The sequence below is a fragment of the Haliotis rubra genome, unplaced genomic scaffold (genome assembly GCF_003918875.1).
Source record: "Haliotis rubra isolate DU_JTF1 unplaced genomic scaffold, ASM391887v1 Scf627, whole genome shotgun sequence".
In the NCBI taxonomy this organism is placed as follows: Eukaryota; Metazoa; Mollusca; class Gastropoda; order Lepetellida; family Haliotidae; genus Haliotis; species Haliotis rubra.
Window position 1 is genome coordinate 67,917 of NW_025767332.1, and position 25,312 is coordinate 93,228.

The 25,312-nt window shown below is 41.1% G+C and overlaps 1 protein-coding gene across 1 annotated transcript; it reads right to left on the bottom strand.

The window, feature by feature from the left end:
- Positions 1-4,665: 4,665 nt before the first annotated feature.
- Positions 4,666-22,081, bottom strand: LOC124256391 (protein disulfide-isomerase A4-like). The gene is given in 12 exon segments (XM_046690397.1): positions 4,666-5,499; positions 9,279-9,518; positions 10,151-10,307; positions 10,992-11,140; positions 12,717-12,872; positions 14,371-14,576; positions 16,034-16,172; positions 16,867-16,949; positions 18,025-18,147; positions 21,294-21,309; positions 21,312-21,443; positions 21,933-22,081. Coding segments are annotated over 12 exon segments (1,917 nt in total). The 5' UTR covers positions 22,042-22,081; the 3' UTR covers positions 4,666-5,092.
- Between the last annotated feature and the right edge of the window lie 3,231 nt (positions 22,082-25,312).

Below are 25,312 nucleotides of genomic sequence, written 5' to 3' on the forward strand. Positions count from 1 at the left end.
TTCTTCTGCCGTGCCTACAGTCTTTAAAACGACCAGATCTAGGGTCATTATTCGTTCTTTTGCCGTGCCTACCGATCTAGGATTATTCTTCGTTCTTCTGCCGTGCCTACAGTCTATAAAACGACCAGATCTAGGGTCATTCTTCGTTCTTTTGCCGTGCCTACCGATCTAGGATTATTCTTCGCTCTTCTGCCGTGCCTACAGTCTTTAAAACGACCAGATCTAGGGTCATTCTTCATTTTTCTGCCGTGCCTTCCGATCTAGGATTATTCTTCGCTCTTCTGCCGTGCCTAGTCTTTAAAACGACCAGATCCAGGGTCATTCTTCGCTCTTCTGCCGTGCCTACAGTCTTTAAAACGACCAGATCTAGGGTCATTCTTCGTTCTTCTGCCGTGCCTACCGATCTAGGATTATTCTTCGCTCTTCTGCCGTGCCTAGTCTTTAAAACGACCAGATCCAGGGTCATTCTTCGTTCTTCTGCCGCGCCTACAGTCAGCAACCTATTTCTTTATATGTCAGCATGACAGTCCACAAGGATGTTTGTTTTGTTTTTTTATCTCCGTGTATTTCATGTGGTGACATGTTTTTTACATGCAGGTACTAAATCGTTTCTCAGCTTTTGTAGTTTCTGTAGTTTCTGCCACTCAAGTTTCCTTTCTGACAGTTCAAAAACAAAAGTTGCTATCTATCTTGTAATTTGGTGCTATGTCTAGCAAAATATTATTCTTCATACACATAAGGAAGCCTGACATTACCTCCAATATTTTTTCAAATCATGAATGTTTGGACTTGACCTCGTACCGTGATCACAATCCATGTTTTCAAGGCTCACAATCAGCTTCCTGAATCCGCTGGTTGCTGGTTCTGGTCGCCCCGACGATGAACCTTGTTTCGAAGCACTCAGACAATATTCCTTGGTTTGGATGACCCAACAATAAGCGTTGTGATCACCTTGATCATGATCCCCAATTCGGATCACTTTGCTAAGCACCCTTGGTTCGGATCGTCACTACGATCCCCAATTCGGATCACTTTGCTAAGCACCCTTGGTTCGGATCGTCACTACGATCCCCAATTCGGATCACTTTGCTAAGCACCCTTGGTTCGGATCGTCACTACGATCCCCAATTCGGATCACTTTGCTAAGCACCCTTGGTTCGGATCGTCACTACGATCCCCAATTCGGATCACTTTGCTAACAACCCTTGAATCGGATCGTCACTGCAATGATCCCTGATTCAGGCCACTTTGACCTGTAATGACAGGGTGATGTTACCACCTGGTTAAAAAGTACAAATACACGTATACTATACTGCACCAACAGATCAACCTTATTCATTGCTGTAGATCTACAACTCAACAAAAGAGTGCAAATGTTTTCAAACAAAAACAATTTATTTCACATGAGTTGAAACAGAGACATCAACACCTTATTCCACAAAACTGATCACTACAAATCTACATAAACAAACCTACTATCCCAAAGCACTAACAATGGCACCAAATGTTTTAAGTCTCAACTGCCCATTTCGGGTGAATTTGAACATGGTTTAACGCTGCTTTCAACAGTTTTTCAGTTATGCAACAAAATCTTCATATAGGATGATGGCCCAATGAGCTTCTGCGACTTAGACAGTCACCCAGGTATTGAGCAGACACCGACTTAGACAGTCACCCAGGTATTGAGCAGACACCGACTTAGACAGTCACCCAGGTATTGAGCAGACACCGACTTAGACCGTCACCCAGGTATTGAGCAGACACCGACTTAGACAGTCACCCAGGTATTGAGCAGACACCATCAGAAGGAATCTGAGATTCAAGCTTCTAGAATGCCTAAAGTTCGTTGCAAATCAACTTGCTAAGATTGTCAATAATCCCTTTAGTCAGGTATTATTTATGCTCGAGTTCAAAAACAAGCAATAATACAGACTGAAAGGGGTAATCCAGAGGTTGATATTCTGAACCACATTGTCAGGGTACGATGACAAGTCACCGAGTGGTCCAACAGACTAGCATTTGGGGCAAATACTAAAATGGGTGTCTTACAGAAATTCAGCCACTTCAGTTCACAGACTTGAAAACAAACAGAACTTTAATACTGAAATGATGACCCACCGAATTTTGACTTAAACCTATACCTTAAATCTATAGGCCATAACAAATGATTTATCACCATTCATCTCACTACACAACCCCACCCCACCCAAATGGTTACCCGAGTTCCCTTCCTATATTTGATGACATACACCTACAAGGGATTATCCCTGCTTCTGGAGACATCATCAAGCATGAATCTAACTGTAAGAATAAGGGGGATATATTTTCTCTCGAATCTATTGTCACTTTGGCACTTAAAAACGTTTTGTTAGTTTTTTTAGGGCAGAAGTTAGTGAGTGAGCATGTTTAGTTAACGCAGCTCATAGCAATATCATAAGGGGGAGGGGAGACACCAGAAATGGGCTTCACACATTGTACCCAGGTGGGGAATCGAACCCAGGCGAGACAAGCAAACTCTTTAACCACAAGGCTACCCCATCGCCCCTTTTTTGTTTATAAGAGACGACACAAAGGATTAGTAAACACATCCAAATAAAGTTCAACTTAACATCCAAAGTCACGTAACACTCATATTCATTTCAGCAAACAAGCAACCTGTTACATGGAAACTCCCTGTATATTACTACAAATAGTTCATAACACCAAAACTTCGCCATGCTGTTTCTAAAACAGTATTTCAGTGATTTGTTGCACTTCCAGAAAAAAATATTGTTTTTCCCCTGGAAAGAGGAGCCAACATATCCTCATCACCTGAATTAGGCAGAATTGCTGAATTAATACTCAACATAGTTCAATTATAACTCATTATTCTCGAAAAGAAAGAAGTGCCATGCTATTACCAGACATAACTAGACTACAAACAAATGTTGCAGGTCATTAATGGCTATTGTTCCAATGCATTAAGTACATAAGTTATCACAAGTGATGGAGGAAGTGTCACATGACTTGCACCATAGATCACATGATGGGTCACATGACTTACTGTAACTTTATACACAATGAGACAAGCTCACAGAGATCTCATGACAGTATGTCCCAGTATTGGAGCTGTGTGGTGTATGAGTCAATGGTGGTAGCAAAGGAATCAAAGTTGCAATTAAAATAATTAAATTAGTTGCTTTTACAACATCAATCAGTCCACAGAACTCTCCTTGTTGTTCAACGTCAAGCAGGTTTTTAAACATTCAAAAATTAATGTATGGAGAGGGTGTTTCATTGTAAAAGAGAGAATTGAAAGTCTGATCACACTATCTGTAGTTGAAGTGAACACAAAGACATTCATAAGCAGGGTGAGTGAGTAAATGTTCAAACTACAGACATACACACATAAGGTATCAGTGGTTCCAAGGTCACCATGGTAACATTCATATCAAGGATTTCAAGGCAAACTTCACCAAGTTTAACAAGGTATGAGTGTCACCATGGTTACCAAAGCATCCATGTCACCAATGTGTTACCAAGGTTACCATTATGTAAGGCACTTTAAGGGACAACCACCTGCATAATTTCATTACATGATTTTCATTAGACACATCATCATTGACAGCTGACGGTAAATGCGACATCTCGCAACAAAATTTCAAACAGTACGGTTCCTGCCACAGTAATATGAAACCAATCAGACAAGAATCCTCGCAAATAAGAAAAAACAAACAGTCTACACTGACTCTCAGAATTTCTGAACACCATTCCATCTCCACGGAACTTCTATAAAAGCATCTATGTTCAACCAAATTTGAACAAAAAAATTCAACAAATGTCATAAAAAATACACTGCTCTCACTTACAACTTGGCTAAAGAACAACACAGAAGACTTTCAAAATAGAAGACATCAGATGCGCTGGTTCACAGTGGTTTGAATGCGTAGCTTAGTTGTACCCACAGGGTTGGAAATAACCCATTGCCCGAAGCCTGAGTCCAGTGTTTTTTTCTGTTGGGCAAGCAAATTTGTATATCACACTGTACCGGTGTCCAGTTGACTTTCCAATATTAATCATGTTGTTTATTTAAAAAATCAACAAGAAAACGGCCAGTATAGTGGGAAAATTATCAGGGCAAGTGATTTTACATGTGCCACTGTACCGGAGTACACTAGCAATTTTAAAGTTATTTCCACCCCTGACCCAGAATGTATTGATGCTGATTGTGGGACTGCCCACCTGACCTCAGATCTTCACACTGATCATAACATCTTGTCCTCTTAACTGGACGGGGTGTCACACCATGATTTGAACCCATCCAAGATGAGGAGATAATAAGACCTGACATTTCTTTACTAACCAGTCAAGCAAAATTCAATCTGAGTGAGTATGGTTTTACGCTGCTTTAAGCAATATTCCAGCAATATCACGGCGGGGAACACCAGATATAGGCTTGACACATTGTACCCATGTGGGGAATCGAACCCAGGTCTTCAGCATGATGAGCGAACACTTAACCACTAGGCTACCCTACTGACCCTCAGTTCAATCTGAAAGATACTTGTGAATGTCACACCTTGTCTTAATTTGCCCAGTTGACAAGAACACCTATCAGACATTGATGGAAGGAAACAGTTCCATCAATCATTCAATGGAAGTCAAATCTGACAACAGAAATCGAAATAACACAAATATTTTCTTTTTTTTACATAAAGTGTGTCGCATGTATTAATAGCACTTCAACAATTCTCACAGTGATTCATTAAGATTCAATCATTCAATGGAAGTCAAATCTGACAACAGAAATCGAAATAACACAAATATTTTCTTTTTTTTACATAAAGTGTGTCGCATGTATTAATAGCACTTCAACAATTCTCACATTGATTCATTAAGATTCATACATCAGAGTAAAACATTCAATGAAATTCAACCTCATCGCAAACAGTCATTAACATCATTTATGTAACCATGGTAACAAGATAGTTCAACCCAAAACAAAGAATTGTAATATTAAAAGAAACTGGTCCCTCACAAAGTAAGATTCTCACATTTGGAAAATGGTCATGATATGAATTAATGAATTGAATGAATAAAAATATCTAAAACGTTACAATTCTTCTTTTGCCTTTTTACCGAGAGAGGAGGCATTCTCTTCGAGATATTTGCTAAAGTCTTCCACCTCACGCCCCTCCTCGTACTTAACCGGTTTCGAATCTCCAGACCGAACAAAATATATTGTCGGAAATCCTTCGACCTTGAAGTCATCTGGGACGTCATTGGCCGTGGCGTCCATCTTTGCTATGACAAGCTGTTTTGCAGACTTGTACTTTTTGGCGAGCTGTTTGTACTTTGGTTCGAGAGATTTACAATGGCCGCACCAGGGGGCGTAGAATTCAATAAGGACATCTTTACTGTTGTCTCGTACAATCTTGTCGAATGTCTTGCCCACAACAGTGATCACTGGTCCCTGTTTCTTAGGAACAGGCTGAGACTTGATGATTGGGTCGATCTTGCCTGAAAAGACAAACATGCTGTTTATGTTTTATGATGACAAGTGTTTCACGTTTTGGGCAGGAAAACAGAAGACACGGAACCAAGCTTATGTTTAATCACCAAAATGTATTCCTGTGATACCAGAACAGCTGATCACGAAGTGAAGGAACATTTATACTGTCGCCTTCGTGACTCTCTGATGCCAAACTGGCCTGTATATCAGGGCTAGATTTAAGAGGGGTTAACCTACTTGCACTAGGTGCAATCTAAGATAAAAACATAGTTGCACCAGCCAAATTCCAGTTGCAACACAGTGTGTTAAAACGTCAGAGGTTTCAGTGCACATAAACATATTTCCATGATGTAGTACCTATGAAACCATAGCAACACAGAGACACAGATGATCCCTGTTTACAAGAGCTGAAATAGCCGAAACGTGTATATGAATAGCAATATTTCAGCCCCATTTGCTATTCAAAGTTTAGAAGAAAAATTAGCGGACATGTGTATGCTTATGATGTTAGATTTATTGTTGATTTATTTCTCAAAAATTGACTTAAGGTGCAAGTTAAGACTCATAAACTAGGCTGCACTTTGTAACATTGTGTTGCACCAGTTCAAGTAACAAAGCAATAAATCGAGCCCTGTATATGAAAAACTGATGTTTTTCTGCCCTAGGATACCCACTGAGAGATAAGCCCAGGGCAATGGGGTCCAATTCTGCCCTAGGATACCCACTGAGAGATAAGCCAAGGGCAATGGGGTCCAATTCTGCCCTAGGATACCACCTGAGAGATAAGCCCAGGGCAATGGGGTCCAATTCTGCCCTAGGATACCCACTGAGAGATAAGCCCAGGGCAATGGGGTCCAATTCTGCCCTAGGATACCCACTGAGAGATAAGCCAAGGGCAATGGGGTCCAATTCTGCCCTAGGATACCACCTGAGAGATAAGCCCAGGGCAATGGGGTCCAATTCTGCCCTAGGATACCCACTGAGAGATAAGCCCAGGGCAATGGGGTCCAATTCTGCCCTAGGATACCACCTGAGAGATAAGCCCAGGGCAATGGGGTCCAATTCTGCCCTAGGATACCCACTGAGAGATAAGCCCAGGGCAATGGGGTCCAATTCTGCCCTAGGATACCACCTGAGAGATAAGCCCAGGGCAATGGGGGTCCAATTCTGCCCTAGGATACCCACTGAGAGATAAGCCCAGGGCAATGGGGTCCAATTCTGTCCTAGGATACCCACTGAGAGATAAGCCCAGGGCAATGGGGTCCAATTCTGTCCTAGGATACCCACTGAGAGATAAGCCCAGGGCAATGGGGTCCAATTCTGTCCTAGGATACCCACTGAGAGATAAGCAGAGGGCAATGGGGTCCTATTCTGCCCTAGGATACCCACTGAGAGATAAGCCCAGGGCAATGGGGTCCAATTCTGTCCTAGGATACCCACTGAGAGATAAGCCCAGGGCAATGGGGTCCAATTCTGTCCTAGGATACCCACTGAGAGATAAGCCCAGGGCAATGGGGTCCAATTCTGCCCTAGGATACCCACTGAGAGATAAGCCCAGGGCAATGGGGTCCAATTCTGCCCTAGGATACCCACTGAGAGATAAGCCCAGGGCAATGGGGTCCAATTCTGCCCTAGGATACCACCTGAGAGATAAGCCCAGGGCAATGGGGTCCAATTCTGCCCTAGGATACCCACTGAGAGATAAGCCCAGGGCAATGGGGTCCAATTCTGCCCTAGGATACCCACTGAGAGATAAGCCCAGGGCAATGGGGTCCAATTCTGCCCTAGGATACCCACTGAGAGATAAGCCCAGGGCAATGGGGTCCAATTCTGTCCTGGATACCCCTAGGATACCCACTGAGAGATAAGCCCAGGGCAATGGGGTCCAATTCTGTCCTAGGATACCCACTGAGAGATAAGCAGAGGGCAATGGGGTCCTATTCTGCCCTAGGATACCCACTGAGAGATAAGCCAAGGGCAATGGGGTCCACCTGCCCTAGGATACCACCTGAGAGATAAGCCCAGGGCAATGGGGTCCAATTCTGCCCTAGGATACCCACTGAGAGATAAGCCCAGGGCAATGGGGTCCAATTCTGCCCTAGGATACCCACTGAGAGATAAGCCAAGGGCAATGGGGTCCCAATTCTGCCCTAGGATACCACCTGAGAGATAAGCCCAGGGCAATGGGGTCCAATTCTGTCCTAGGATACCCACTGAGAGATAAGCCCAGGGCAATGGGGTCCAATTCTGCCCTAGGATACCACCTGAGAGATAAGCCCAGGGCAATGGGGTCCAATTCTGCCCTAGGATACCCACTGAGAGATAAGCCCAGGGCAATGGGGTCCAATTCTGTCCTAGGATACCCACTGAGAGATAAGCCCAGGGCAATGGGGTCCAATTCTGTCCTAGGATACCCACTGAGAGATAAGCCCAGGGCAATGGGGTCCAATTCTGCCCTAGGATACCCACTGAGAGATAAGCCCAGGGCAATGGGGTCCAATTCTGCCCTAGGATACCACCTGAGAGATAAGCCCAGGGCAATGGGGTCCAATTCTGCCCTAGGATACCCACTGAGAGATAAGCCCAGGGCAATGGGGTCCAATTCTGCCCTAGGATACCACCTGAGAGATAAGCCCAGGGCAATGGGGTCCAATTCTGCCCTAGGATACCCACTGAGAGATAAGCCCAGGGCAATGGGGTCCAATTCTGTCCTAGGATACCCACTGAGAGATAAGCCCAGGGCAATGGGGTCCAATTCTGTCCTAGGATACCCACTGAGAGATAAGCCCAGGGCAATGGGGTCCAATTCTGTCCTAGGATACCCACTGAGAGATAAGCAGAGGGCAATGGGGTCCTATTCTGCCCTAGGATACCCACTGAGAGATAAGCCCAGGGCAATGGGGTCCAATTCTGCCCTAGGATACCCACTGAGAGATAAGCCCAGGGCAATGGGGTCCAATTCTGCCCTAGGATACCCACTGTGAGATAAGCCCAGGGCAACTGGGTCCAATTCTGCCCTAGGATACCCACTGAGAGATAAGCCCAGGGCAATGGGGTCCAATTCTGCCCTAGGATACCCACTGAGAGATAAGCAGAGGGCAATGGGGTCCAATTCTGCCCTAGGATACCATCTGAGAGACAAGCCCAGGGCAATGGGGTCCACCCCTGCCCTAGGATACCCACTGTGAGATAAGCCCAGGGCAACTGGGTCCAATTCTGCCCTAGGATACCCACTGAGAGATAAGCCCAGGGCAATGGGGTCCAATTCTGCCCTAGGATACCTACTGAGAGATAAGCCCAGGGCAATGGGGTCCAATTCTGCCCTAGGATACCCACTGAGAGATAAGCCCAGGGCAATGGGGTCCAATTCTGTCCTAGGATACCAACTGAGAGATAAGCAGAGGGCAATGGGGACCAATTCTGCCCTAGGATACCCACTGAGAGATTAGCCCAGGGCAATGGGGTCCTATTCTGCCCTAGGATACCCACTGAGAGACATACCCAGGACAAAGGGGTCCAATTCTGCCCTAGGATACCCACTGGTTACTGGGCCCCTATTCTGGGAGATAAACCATGGTATAAGGGACAGTCAAGCAATAAGAATGGGAATCCTTGAGAAGATCCAGCTCTGGACAGACTTCCTGTTGACTGACTGACTGACTGAGTTTGGTTTTACGCCGCTTTTAGCAATATTCCAGCAACATCACGGCGGGGGACACCAGAAATGGGCTTCACACTCCTGTTGACAGGTCAGAGAGACATCTTTGTCTTCTGTACATGACATTACCCTTCTTGTAGTTGTCCAGGAATTCTCGAATGTCATCAGCATCAAAATCTTCAAATGGTTCCATTCGGTACTTCTTCTGCTTGTCGTCGACAATACCAATGTTCATCTCTTCGCCAGACTCTTCAAACTGGAAGTCCTTGATCAGCGGTTCATGGCTTTCCTCATTGGCAATAACAAAGTGTATCTCATTCTTGTAATCCTTGGCAATATTAGCAATCTTCCTTCGCCATATCTGTGTGGCTGAATAGCAAGAAATATCTCATTATAGTCACAAAATAAGGATAGGGACTGAAAATGCATATGACCATTTTAACAAAAGTGTGCAGTTAATGCACAAATATATTCCTCTCACTCTAATACTATGAAATACATAGCAGGAAATGACAATTATGAAAATATTGGGTTTGGTTTGGCGTGGCGTGGCGTGGCGTGGCGCTGTTTGATGTGCCAGTGTGCTGGGGTTACCAGGGGTATGTGTAGACTGTTTTTGCTGTTCCTTAACAATGAAGTTAATTTCAGGAAGTCCAGTCCTGCTGACAATTAATATTTTTTAGTAAATCTGAGGACCAATTATTACTTCTTCCTGTATTTCTTCTGGAACAAATACACTAAATGCTAAATTTCAAGCACCAAAAACGAATAACAAATAATGAACTGTATTGTAGAAGAACATTCAGAAGTGTTGCAGGCCTGAGTTGTAAGTTGGGACCTGGGTTAAAGATGGCTGCAGTTACATAGCAACGCTTTAACCACTAGGCTACCCCACCGCCCCAGTATACCGACCAGAAAAGAAATTGTTTGTATCCAGAATGAAGTCCTAAACCTGTCCTTTGGAGTCGTGTATTTACTTTATAACATCCAAGGCAACATACCCTCTCGGCCATCAAAGCTCCAGTCAACTGTGTAGAAGACAAAGCACAGTGGTTTGATTGTTCCATAGCGTCTTTCTGTCGAGCTGTCGTACGTGCCGACTAGTGGTACCTGATGGGCCTTCACAAACTCGGAGACATCCTCAGATGTCAGCTCATCCTGCAAGTAGCAACGATGACAAAGTTACACCTGGACCAACAAAGCGTCTCAATAACGGACTCTTGACACCAGAACCATGCCCAATCACCTGCTGACTTCACAATCCTGATCACTTACGCCTTATCTGTTGGATCTTACAAGATGCCTAGCCCCTTTCCCGCAAAGTTATCTTTGAGCTTCAGTTGTCTGAAGTTTATGTCTTAAAAATGGGAGTTACAAAGTCTAAGTGCTGAGATTGATTTGTTGAAGTGTGCTTTCATTACCCATAGAGTGAGTGAGTTTAGTTTTATGCTGCACTCAGCAATATTCCAGCTATATGGTGGCGGTCTGTAAATAATCGAGTCTGGACCAAACAATCCAGTGATCAACAGCATGAGCATCGATCTGCGCAATTGGGAACCTATGCCATGTGTCAACCAAGTCAGCAAGCCTGACCACCCGATCCCGTTAGTCGCCTCTTACGACAAGCATAGTCGCCTTTTGTGGCAAGCATGGGTTGCAGAAGACCTATTCTACCCCGGATCCCTTACCCATATCTACAGAACACAACTAATGGAACACAATGAACTAATATGAATCACATCTTCCAATTTACAGTGATATTTTAAAAAATAAAGCTGATGCCCCAAGAACTCATGGTTTTCAAACAAGCTTTCGTGTCCAAGAGAGACCACTCGTGTATACCTTGTTGAGAATGTGCCACTTGGGTTCATACTTGGTGTAGTATCTCTCGGCATTGAAGACCACCACAGACCCTGGGTTCACCTTGTACCGATTCCTGGCCTCGCTCGACAATGTGAAGGCGAAGTTAAAGTCATCCCGCATATCATTGGCTGAAACAAAACACGCTGAATGTAAACAATGTTTCAGTCACATTAATGTTTCACAAAGTGAATCATATCATGACAAAGTGAATCTTTTGGAAAAGTACATCATGACGGTGTATTAAGCCGATTCTCATCAAGTTTAAGTGTATCATGACAAAGTGTGTTGTGACTACAAGTATCAGGACTAAATGTATTGTGACTAAGTGTACTATAACCAGGGTATTTAGAGTTGAAAATATTATATACATTTTATAAATATTTAAGGAAAATTTGAAGTTAAGTTCAGAAGGGTGAATGTACTGGGAAAGTGCGTTGACCAAGCTAACTGAACTGTTATTGATTTACTTTTCTTGGGGGAATAACAATTTCCCTCGATTGACATAAATGAGGGTGAAACGTTCAAACTGGTGTTCCTACACAAATTGGGTGGATGGACATTTGGGATACAGATGGTCAGTTTGGTCAGTTTGTCAATAAAGGGGCATGCATAGGATCTGAAATGATTTTGATTAAGTATCTAGAAGCGTCTACTAGTCTGAGATACTAGTTAGATATGCCAACGTTGGGTTGATGTATGGCTTAAGGATAACTAGAAATGTCATTTTATCACTGGAAGAAATTGATGGTACCAAATAAAGTCTCCGAAAGGGACTAATGAAAGTAACTAATTATCAAGATTGGATATGAGTCATTTCGGAGGAGGTAGGACATCATTTCGGCGGGAGGAGCCCAGAAATTGTGAAGAGAACTAAAAACTAGTTGAAGGAGAGAGAGCGGGGGAGACTGAGCCCTGCTGTTGACTTGAGAGGTTCTCTCTGCATATTGAGAGATTGGCTCAGATGAAATTGTAACTTTAGTAATTGGGAAAGAAACCAACAAGTTCTTCCAGGAGATGTGTTAATCTGTGTTACATGTAAACCAGGACATCTAGGAAATATTTGAGGACCTTTGTGAAAGAATTCATGTTAAAATAAACCGGACTAGAACACCATACTGGACTTATCCTTGATTATCCATCTAGCTACATCATCCCCAGAACCAGAGTGGCTAGACAGATTGCCTAGGTAATAAGGGTACAACACCCCGAAAACCTAAGGTAATAGTACCATGACAAAAAGTATCGTGACCGAGTGTACTGTGACAAAAAGTATCGTGACCGAGTGTACTGTGACAAAAAGTATCATGACTAACTGTACCGTGACAAAATATATCGGGACTAAGCGAACTGTGACAAAATTTATCAGGACTGAGTGTACCGTGACAAAAAATATCGTGACTAAGTCAACTGTGACAAAATGTATCGGGACTAAGTGTACTGTGACAAAAAATATCGTGAATAAGTGTACCTTGACAGAAAGTATCGGGACTAAGTGTACCGTGACAAAAAGTATCGGGACTAAGAGTAACGTGACAAAAATATCATGACTAAGTGTACCGTAACAGAAAGTATCGGGACTAAGTGAACTGTGACAAAAAATATCGTGACTAAGTGTACCGTGACAGAAAGTATCGGGACTAAGTGAACTGTGACAAAAAATATCGCGACTAAGTGTACCGTGACAGTGCTACAACACATTCTGACCTGCATCCTTGTATATCTGGAGTCTGGGGTCATCATTGTTGCTGAAGAAGGCGACAATGCTGATGTCGTCATCACTCATATAGTTGCGAACTGCCTTGTCAGTTTCAAGCTCCTTTGCTGCCTCGCCTTGATGCTGGATCATGTATCCCACAATGCCTTAGGGAGAGGAAGTCAGCAATGATTCAGCAATGAAGGACTTCAAGCAATACTGAGACTTTATGTACATGGAAATGATGCCTTGTTTCGAAACACCAATAAACAATAGTCCCCATGTGTCAGTTGATGTCTGTCTAGTTTTCCTTCTTTGGGACTCTCAGTAAAATATTTTGGACATGAAAACATGTGACAAGCTCAATTTACAACAATAATGCACAATTAATATCATGTGATGTCGTTGCACGTTTTGAAACTTCATGTCTATTATAGATTGGGACTTCAAGAAGAACCCCCAAAACTGACAGCCGGAACTGGATGCCTTACAATACAGGTGTTAGTCATACGTAACATGTAAGGCTGTAACGATTCACTCGCATATTCGGTGAATCGGACCGTAGCCCTTCATGAATTCAATTCGTTATTCGTGGTCACCAGAACCGAATATTAACGATTTTTTTAAGGGAGCGTGTTTTACTTGAACCCTTATGTCCTTTTCCAAAGTGAGATATGCAAGAATGGAACATTTACTAGCATTGCAGTAGTGCAAGTCATGTTAGTTTGCCAAGACTGCACATGGTACTGTCGAATATAACTATTACATACCAAATTTGAGTGTCATGAGATCACTGGTTATTGTTGTGACAAATCGAACTGTCAACATGGGCGTTCCATATTGTACATCAACCACTTAACTATAATATTGTATTCATGAATAATTATTCATATTCGTTACCCAATATTCATGATACGTATCATATTCGCCACATAGTGTATTCGTTGCAGCCCTAGTACTAACATGCAATTTTGATAAATTTTAGGATTCATAGAGCTTTTGTGTCTCAAAGGACTCAAAATGTAAATTATTTGCATCCACTTTCAGTTTGCAATTTGGGGACCTGAGACTTATCTACTTTAAACTGATACTAGACACCTTTCCTTTCATCTATAGTTCTGTTTGTTTTTTGTTTAACACTGCTCTCAGCAATATTCCAGCTATATCACAGCAGTCAGTAAATAATCCAGTCTCGACCAGATAATTCGGCGACTGACAACAACAGCATCTATCCATGCAATTGAGAAACAATGACAAGCAAGTAAGTGAGCCTGACCAGCGATCCTGTTAGCCGCCTCTTAAGACAAGCATGGGTTGCTGAAGACCAATTCTAATCTGCAATCCATCAAGTAAATCATCTTGTGAACAAGGCATCTCTTGAACCCAAACCCCCACGCAGCCCCAAACCCCCAGCCCGCAGCCCCAACCCCCTCACAACCCCAACTCTCTCACAGCCCCAAACCTCCCCACACACCCCAACCCCCATCACAGCCCCAACCCCCTCACACACACCCCCATCACACCCCAACCCCCAACAGCCCCAATCCCCACACACACACAACCCTCTCACTGCCCCAACCCCTCACATCCCCAACCCCCTCACAAACCCCCAAACCCCTCCCCAAGCCCCAACCCCCTCACAGCCCCTACCCCTTGCAGCCTCACCTCTCTCCTCACGTTCTCCTTTGTACTCAGACACTCGACCTTTCCGGAATATCTTCAAGGTTGGGTATCCCGACACTCCATACTCCTTAGCCAAATCTGTACTGACTGTGGCATCCACCTTGGCCAGGGGGATTGGGGGGTCGTGCTGCTTCAGTGACTTGGCAGCCTTCTCATACTGGGGGGCTAGTTGCTTACAATGTCCACACCTGAATCATCAAAAACAACATGTGAAAAGCAGAGCCACAAAAACAATATTCAATCAATATCAAAGCTGCTAGTTGGTTGGTTGGTTGTTTAACGCCGCACTCAGCAACATTTCAGCCATATGGCGGCAGTCTGTAAATAATCGAGTGGACCAGACAATCCTGTGATCAACAGAATGAGCCTCTTACAACAAGCATGGGTTCCTGAAGACAAAGTTTTAACCCAGATCTTCACAGGTCCACTGCTGCTAGTATATAATAAAGGTAAGACAAAGACAGCATGATCTACCAATCCAGACCACACACATATAGGCCCCTGTTCCACAAAGCGACTTGAGCGCTATGGTGATGCTAAGTCTATGTTTAAGCATGGGAGTTGATGGTCACCTTAGCACGGGGCCCAGTGGGGGATTGCAAACTGATGTCTTAGAAAAGGAGGTGAGATGAAATTGGGTTTAACGTCGTGCTTGAGAATATTTCGCTCATATGACGATGTGCATGCATGTGTATGTGTATGTGCGGCTGCTTGTACTAGCCCAGATTTAAGCTGGTTTTATAGTGCTAGCCCACTGAGATACCATGCCGCAGTGAAGCATGAATACCCCACTCAGACACAGTCCTTGTTATACATTAACTCAGAGAGCCAGACAGGGACCAGTCCTTGTTGTACCCAGGTAATGCAGTGAATGGCGCATCAGACAGGGACCAACAAGTACCATATTTTAAGTACCATCTGTTTTGGTATGTTTATGTTTTACGGCGCTGGTCACATTCAACTTCCTGACTGATCTAAACTTACGCTGGTAGTAGAAATGCGTTCATTCAGATGTAATTAAAATAATTCAGAGGAGATATTTAATCCGAATGTAAACCGTCATCAAACTGTTATCATTTGTTTTTTTCTGGTAACGTTAGATGCTTAGCGGCAGACACATCAACCGCCTAGCCCTGTCGCGAGGATTCTTAATTAAGGTCACTGACACCGTCGTTTGTTTTCTGTCTTAAATTAATCGTAATTATCTTTAGAAAGTATTAAATTTGGAGAAATACAGCCCTACCACGAAACACATGTAAGCGAGTATAATAGTTCAGGGCAAAAGTGTGTTTTATTACACTATACATGGTGGTAGAAAGCTTAAACATTGCTCTGATGTGACTGTAACCACTGTCTTGATGTGATGTGATGTGATGTGATGTGATGTGATGTGGGCTCATGACACTTACCACTTAGCTAATATCTGATCATTTGATGACAAACATGGTAAAAATCAGGGCCAAACTAGGAACTGTACACAAGATTATACTTTTCAACATTTCTAATACAAGGGAAGCAACTCCGCCAAACAAAATCCAGGACCTTTTATAACTGACACCAGTGGTGAAGTCAATGTTCAGGAAATGTCATGTTTATGTTGGTAAGACATTTACTGCTTGTCATTGTAGCAGACTGTTCAACTCACCATGGGGCGTAGAACTCCACGAGGATGAGGTCCTCCCTGTTGATGACCTCGGTGAAGTTGTCACTGGTCAGTGTGATGACAGCATCTGGAGGGGGCCTCCATAGTGGATCAGCTCTCTCCTTCATGTACTGCACAATCTCTGGAAGCAGAAATCATCCTCATTGTACTCATATCTCTAACTCTGCTTCGATGTCAGAATATCACAAACTCATGTGAGTGAACACTGAATTCAATGCAGAACAAGTTTGAAGTTTAATTCATTAAAACAAGCCATGGTATCTAAAACATGCTGACCTGCGAGTAGGAGTATATTCTGCTTTTAGCAATATTCCAGTCATATCACTGCAGTTTAACACCAAATTTGAGCTTGGAAAATTTGTACCCTTTGGGTGAATCGAACCCATGTTTTGTGGGACATGATGTTTACCTTGAAGGCTAACCCACACGAGGCAAGGAAGGGAAAACTTGTCATGCCTCGTGTTATCAATACATATAACTTCAACTTTAGTTTAATTCCTCAAACTCTGAATAATCATACGCAAAAACATTCACTATTTTAAACTTTGAGAACAAAGGTTTTTTTATTGTAACCACAGTGAAAAATATGAGTGAATATGATATAATCAGTTTTTTAAGAAGATTTGATCAAGGTGTGCAAAACAAAACTTCAGTGTGGCATAGATTTAGAAGTTGTGTCCATGGGTTTTAAGTCGGTTTTGAACAGCATTTCAGTTCCAATACTTTGTGTCTTATGGGAAGAAAACCCAAACGCTGGATTCAAACACTTGCCCTCTAACATCACATTAGCTGCAGACAGAGCAGTGAGAACTTACCAAACTCTGTTCTTCCACCCTCGTAATCAAACGCCTGGCCATTCTTGAAGAACTTCAGAGTAGGATAACCAGACACTTCAAATCTGGTAAAAAAATGTGTTCATGTATGAAACCATGGTTACAATTAACTAGGACTGCAACGATTCGGTTCAATTAATCAAAAATCGAATCAGACACCTTTTCGATAATCATTATCACTATTCTGATTCAATATTTAATTTAATTTAATCCCTATTTAAATTATTTCCACACAGCCAGAACTCGAGCAGTTTCAAATGCTGTAATAAGGCGAAACGAGATTGGTTGACAGCGGGCTAATTATTAAATGAGAATTGTTGTTAGTAGACATCGTGAAGTTGACGATGGATTTCACGCTAAAATAGCCAACTCTGAGAGTTAAATGAAATGAAGTGTTTACTTGTATGAAGAATCGAAAATGACGGAATTGCTGGTCCTGTATCAAAGAAATGAATCGAATTGAAGTCTGGGTGAATTGTTGCAGCCCTAGCATTGACACACATTACCAGGACACAATTAGCCCTAACTGTTGTAAAACAGAACAACCTGACACCTGAGGACTAGTGCAAAGCCATGTAGCCCAAGGGAGATAACTGTGAAAACAATACAACTCCAGTCCATATAATGATGTCATGATAACCAACTGCACAAATAATAAATTATTTAGTTTGTTATTTTCAAACGAAATTACATGTTCCATGATGCCCAGCTAACAAGACACCATTGCTATCAACAAGATATTGCTTCTAGAGATTGCGAAAAACAAATTCATTTCATTGAAAATGAGAGTTTAGTTGTACACCCCACTCAGCAATATTTCAGCTATATGGCAGAGGTCTGTAAATAATTGAGTCTGGACCAGACAATCCAGTGATCAACTGCATGAGCATCTATCTGCGCAATGGGGAACCGATGACATGTGTCAGTCAAGTCAGCAAGCCTGACCACAGATCCTGTTAATCGCCTCTTACAACAAGCATGGGTTGCTGAAGATCAATTCAAGCCCAGATCTTCATGGGTCCATTTCATTGAAAGGATTGTTGTTCATGAAAGGATTTAGTTAGATTCACTGAATATGTGAGAGAATAGGAACAGCCCAGGATGTAACCAAAAATGGAAACCCGCATCTCAGTCACCCACCTTGTGCCCAGATCCTCATTCTCTGTGGCGTCCACCTTAGCGAGCGGGATCGGGGGATCATGTTCCTTCAGTGTCTTGGCGGCGCTGGCGTACTTCCGTGCCAGACTCTTGCAATGTCCACACCTGAAACATTTGTCAATTAACATAACATACTGGTGGGTCCCATGAAATTTATTTTACATAATTATTTCACAGATTACTGTCCTCAGTTACGTGTGTTTGGCTGCATAGGTTTTGTTTGGTTTGCTCGTTTGTTGTTAAAGGCACTATATCACACCACACTTCTCTAAAAATACATAATGCATTTGTCTCAATAATACTAACTATCAGCCCTCAGGGAAGCCACCATATAATTTATTACAAACAAAATTACGTATTTATATTACAATATTAAATTAACAAGAAGACAAAGTCCTCAATATCCCCAGCAACGGCAAAATACACTTCATGAATATGTCTACTAGTTATTATTATGTGAAATGTTTTGGTGTGTACATAGCAAAGTGGAAGGAGAGTACAGAAAGGTTTTAAAGTTCTGTTATAGAAAGGAGCACTACCACCATATTCAGTTGAAGCCAAACTTGTCGCCATGGAAACTACCAAAAGGCACCAGTAGACCACCAGATCTATCTATGTGCCAAGTTTGGTGAAGAAATATTGAACAGTTTTAAACTAAATTAAAGCTCTGCTCCGGAAAAGACTAACGTGCACGGACAGGCGGACCCTTTTTAATACCCCCGCAAAATGCATTACGGGGGATAAAAAGTCCGAATGAATTAATGCAACAGTGCATTAAATAGACACACATACCCTCTACCGACCAAACATTACTTCAAGCGAACCCCATAGAGTTATGTCCCTTGGAGAGCTCTTTACGAATATCGTACGCACAACTTGTGATCGAAACCAGTTCGGCAAACACTGACAACACCATGTAGATGTACATAGCAATTGTTTACATTGCATATATGGCAAATGTTCTCTGTTTGGAAGCTGTTCGCCTCGACGTTTCAATTAGCGATTTCAGGCAAGTAATAAGGGATATTAAGTCCTTTATTGCATCAATTGGAAGTTAGAGCGAGTGCATATGCCTCAATATATATAATATTGGTCAAAATATTGTCGAAAATGTGTGACATTGTGCCTTTAAATGCCCCACTCAGCTATATTCCGGTTATATGGTGGTGGTCTGTACAACTGCATAGGTCAGGGATCTTGCATATTTGATGCAATCTGTGTTGAAAATATTCCTGTTGATCGGAGTTGTTGCCACACCAAGTCAAAAGTGACATGAACAGAAACACACTAACAATTGGATACCGATTATATTTTAAAAGATAAAATCTTTTAAAATCAAATTTTGTCAACACATTTTCTATTATTTACATTCAGCCATCTCATCCTGCCAAGTCATTACTTTCATTATCCGTAACACTAGAATTTAGTAATGTAAATATAGACGTGATTTAATTTTCAATTTAAAGATTATTATGCAATATCATCCATGGCATGGATATGGGTTAATATTAATTGCTTCTGAATAGGGCTGTGTATCTGTAAAGACACTATTGCAAAATATTGTAATACCGGTATCTGTATTGCGATACATATCGTGATATATTGGGAGCTAAATTGTTGACAGTAGGCGACACTGATTGTCCATGCAGATCCTATATTCTACATACTAAGGCCCAAAAAATAAAACTATGTAAACTTAGTAGGGCTGCGCAATCTAACCGGTTTACCGGTATTTACATGAAAACGATACGTATTGCGATACGCTGGTCGAAAACCGGTATTTTGACTTGCATTCGGAAAACTTCGTAACACTCGGAAATCTTCAGATATTTCCTTTTTTCATTTGTGCCAAATATTATTCACATTTTTATTTTTAATCATGAATAACTGACTGACTGAGTTTGGTTTTACGCCGCTTTTAGCAATATTCCAGCAACAGCACGGCGGGAGACACCAGAAATGGGCTTCACACAGTGTGCCCATGTGGGGATTCGAACCCGGGTCTTCGGCGTGACGAGCCAACGCTTTAACCATTAGGCTACCCCACCGCCCCTAATCATGAATAAAAGTTGTTATTAAAGCTTAATGAAGCATAATGATTTTGCTGTTTATTTGCTCTATAAATCAAGCATTACCTTGATTATAAGTAGTTTATTGTTTAAAAATACTTCATGCAATATATTGCAATACATATCGCAATACATGCTTTCGCATCGCAATATATCGCAATATGAAAATTCTCTGCAATACCTACCCCTAAAACTGAGTGATTGTAAATCAATGCTCAATGTGTCACTTTAACATCATGCAATGTATCATTCCAGAATACGTTTTGTACCTTAGAAGACTTATTAAAAAAAACTTTAAAAATTCATTTTCAGATCGAAAGATTAATGTCTTCATTTGAATTGTGTCTTAACACTAAAGTGACTGAACAACTTTATTATACTTTATGAAAGGATTTTAGTCAGCCATTTCTTTTTCATGATTAATTTTCACACAAAAATGCTGATTTTAATTCACTGCTGACTGTCACCAGTGTGAACTGTTTCTCCAAGTCTTATTTGCATCCACTGTCCGAGAATTAAACCGTAGAGATAATAACTATAAATGATATATTTTTACCCAATATACCAGTACACAGAAAAATATTGAAATATGTAATGTTTGAAAAACCTATTGTGGTATACTGGTACTCCCATAATACTGTGCAGTCCTATGCTCTAACCAAAACATTCTAAATAAATACCGCTTTATTATATGGACCTTTTCAAGACAGAACGAGGAGTAAATATAACATATTTAGGAGTCTCGAGCAATCCCTCATAGTCAAACAGGCAAGTGAGATTGTACAAATATTGATAACACTGGATGAATCTCATCAATCCATGTTACCCGATTTGTAGTAACCATGGTAACCATGGTACTCAAATTGTAAAATCATCCCCACATTGTATATTGCACACACTTTTCAGAACATGTCTTGGAACGAAGACCACCTCAATCAATGATAACGCCACACTGTAAACTTCCACAATGCAAGGGTTATCTCTGATGTGTTCCATACAAAATGTTCATAATCTGCCAATTCTCTCTTGACTTCCACAAAATAAAGATGACAGCACTGAGGGTGAGGTTAGATGAACTGGGGTATAACACCACAGAATGACTGATAATCCAGTAAGTATATAAAGCAATTATCTCTGACATAGCTACTCGTTTCCTGTTGGTAATAATCACTCACTGCTTACCAAGGAGCATAAAACCGACCAAGATGATGTCTTCCGAGTCAATAACTCTATCAAAATTAGCGCTCGTTAACACCATGACATCCTCCTCCTCAACGACACCATGTTTGTTGGTTGCCGCCTCCTCCTCTGTCGATGCCGCCCCTTCATCTTCTGAAACAATGTATAACAGGATTGCATTAGATCAAAGTGTGCCAAACGTAAAAAATAAATAATGAAATTCCTCTTTAAAAATTGTAAATTTATTGTAATTTAATCTTTCAAATGAGTATGAGAATTAAAACTGCAAAATCCATGCATCTGTGACAATGATTTGTATTTCTAAAAACATCATGACGTGTACATTGTGGAATATATGAAAAACATCCACGCAAAATGCATAAATAATGCATATATGAGTAGTATCTATTTCACACTATCGACTTAATTAACTGAGTAAATAATTCAACCAATGTACTGTCTCTTACTTAGTTACTGAGTGTGAGGATGCGTGCCTCTTCCAATAAGTCTTCAATGCAAGTTAAATGATTTTAAGTTCGCTTAGGCAAGTTCTGGAGGGGGCTTTTTGTGAAGTTCGACTGTGAACATTTAGAAAACAACAGTTGCAAGCATTGTCAGTATGCATATCAGTGCACAACGTACCTGGTTCCTTAGGGGTTTCGTCTTCATCCAAGTCATCGCACTTCACAAACAGTGCAGACGTTCCCAAAAGTAACACGAACACAAGAGCCAACTTCTCCATCTTTGCCATGTTTGCAAGTTTGACATGTGTGCCGGTGGCAGTCGTCTATGACCCGGAAGCACTACTCCAAAAATAGTTCGCATGTTAAGTCACAAAAAGGGCGGGTTATTTCAACCGAAACGCATTAAAACTCCACAATTTGATAAGAAAACGTCATATCTATTTGTCAAAGTGTTAACAAATGTATGTCATATGTAATTTAACAAAAGTTCAAATTCAGCGTAGTTATATAATCTATAAATAGCATCCAATGGGATTTTGCCAGGTTCCCTAGCCTGGGAAATCCAGCTCAGTTGTTATCGCGCTGCCAAGGAACAGCTGAGGTTCGCAGGCCATGAATGATCATGAACAGTCATGAATAAAGATTAAAAGATAAAACAAAGTTCATTGTGATTGTTGTTAGTTGAGCCACCATTATTGTTATTAGAGCGTATAAGTATCAACGACTAATTTAACAACGGGGTGCCGATCACACATCTAGATGACACATGCTTAACAGCTAGGTCAATCAACATGTTATATAGTAGAGTGGGCTGGATAGCAAACCAGGGCTTATAGTTTATCAATTTTTGACCCGCAGTGGGGCCTGTGAGGTCAATATACATGTATATGAACTCGGTAGCTACAGTATGTATACTCTGATTTTTATGAGAAATAGATTGAAAAAACATGATCTTGAAATGTACAGTTTGTTTGTGGTTTAGCCTAAATATACCCAGTATAGTTCCCAATTCCCTCACACACTTATGGGGGTATGCTTCTCAAACGAAGTTGAGGATCAACATATTCTTTCACATTAATGATGTTAATAATGTCGCATTAAAACTGTTGCCTGAGTTTAGAAGGTTCACAGGTGTCAGCAAATATATATATGATACGGTCTAAAAGTGAATACTCTCGCTTCCCCACATGTGTACGAAGTGTAAAGACCATTTCTGGATTCCATCCTCCGCCATACTGAAGAAATAGTAAAGAAACGGCGTTAAAATATACTATTTAGAACATACACACAAAATAAAAACTATTTAGGCCATACATAAAAATATTCGTGTTTCTCATTACCGCCAGAACCAAAAATTCGACCCGATCCTAAGATTTTTTTTATATTTTAGAATTTTTCACACTTCTAAGTCTGGATCTTCTTTCGGACAAAGGGGTAAATTTCCACAGAAATCAGGGGTTTGGGATATAAAATAAAATAAAATGTAAAAATAAAATCCACCCGCCCGCCCCATATTTAAAAAAACACGATGAGCAACAAGAATCATTTGTAGGTGGCCTTATATCGCAAGTCCCCATGGTATTTCAGCAACATTACGGTGTTTTATTTGCTTGATTCATCAAGTTACACTCGCCAGCTTTCCAACTTTAAATGACGTCTTCATGTAGATAATCGAGTCTGGGCTTGAAAATACATGGCACGCACTCAATCAAGTAAGTCCCTGAGACTGACAACTCCAACCCATTACAACTAACAAGTCACCTTGCACGACCAGCATTTCTTGCTGGGGAGCCATTCTGATGCGGAATATCCCATGAGGTTTTCTCGAATATTTTTAGCATATCCGAACGAAATAAATATTGTAACGAGTGGAGTTTCACACAACAATGTAAAATTAGTTTTAATAATGGCAGTCTATTCATATGTACAAAAGTGAAAAACAAGTAGCATTGTATATGGTGAAAAAGTCTTACTTTGGTTATGCAATTGTTCCTGTCCCAGCTCATTCCTCCGAATAATAACACAAATATCCATCAAATGAAATCCACTCAATGCCGACATGGCTAATCCTTTGATTTCACTCCCGACCGGGGAACTGAGCACTTTGTGTTTAACATTGTTTGAAAGAAGCCAAAAGCCCAAGCTACAATTATATAACCCCCTTTGTAGATTACCCAGCTGAAGCAGACAGACAGACAGACAGATTTTTTATTTACGTCTCGCCTCTTAATATAAAATACAAACATAGAATTTACTTAAAAGTACAGCGAGCCACCCAAAGATAGGTTATGAGAGACGATGTAAAATATATATTTACATAAAATAACAATATGCTGCTTATCACAAAGTGCATTAAAAGTACATAATAAAATTACCCAAACATACATTGTAAGAGTATTTGTTAAATATGCATTGTATACATAGACGCATAGACAATGAAAAGTGGTCGGGGTGCTTCTGAGTTAGGGTGAATAGGTATTTTAGGGAATAAAATATACTTTAGAATAAATATACGTTAGAATCACTTCAGATTCATAAATATAGATAGATAGATATATAAGAGATTCTTATAACAGTAGTTTATATCTTTTCTTTTGTACAAAATATATCATCACAGATCGATGAATGTTTAAGTGTAAATATATGTAAAATATAACAAAAGTCATGATGCTGCCATTCAATCTGTGATCCGAAATCATTGTTTCTACGTATACTGGTTTGTGGTGATGTATCGTCGTGGTCATTAAGTGAAATGTTGCTGAGTGTGACGTTAACCCCCTGGATGCCACAGGGACATATATGTCCTTCCCCTTCAACCCTCAATTTCAAGTCGAATAAAAATTAAAATATCCCACGCACACAAATACACTTCACAGTTTCGAATTCTGCGGGAAATTCCCTGTTTCTTGATACCATCCACTATTATTTTAAACAAAGCTCAAGTGCTGAAAATGACCTTACAAAATAGGCTTCATCTAAAATGGCGACATTTTTTTACACAGTATGAAATCGCGATTCACAGCGTTATTTGCTGTATGTTTTGAAATGTGAAAATCGGATAATTACTGTGAGTATTGAATTTCAAAAATAACATATTTATGATCACTGATATCAGTTTTACATGAAATCGCTAATTATAATTCTGAAACGTTGCCGATGAATCTAGAATCGGTTGGGATGTTTTCGAAAATGCACTTACACGAACGCCGTAGAGCGCTTTCCGCCATATTGGATAGTGTTTACAAAATCACGTTTCGCGAAGGCCGGTATTGAGACGCCTATTACATCACGTATATTTCATATTCAGCTTCGAAAAATGCATCACTGAATTCCCCATACATTTAAGAATCAATTTGAAACTGGTCTGTGTCACCAATAATAACTGTCTAGATAAAATGAGACGAAACATATTGGGTGTGAAAACGAACGCTGTGCTTGAAAGACTGCGTTTGTGTGAAATGTAAACAAAGACAAATTCCGATTTTACACTGCGTAGCATTTTCTGAAATTTTTCAACATTCATCCGTCTATTCATTGCTTGCAATGGCTCAATACCTT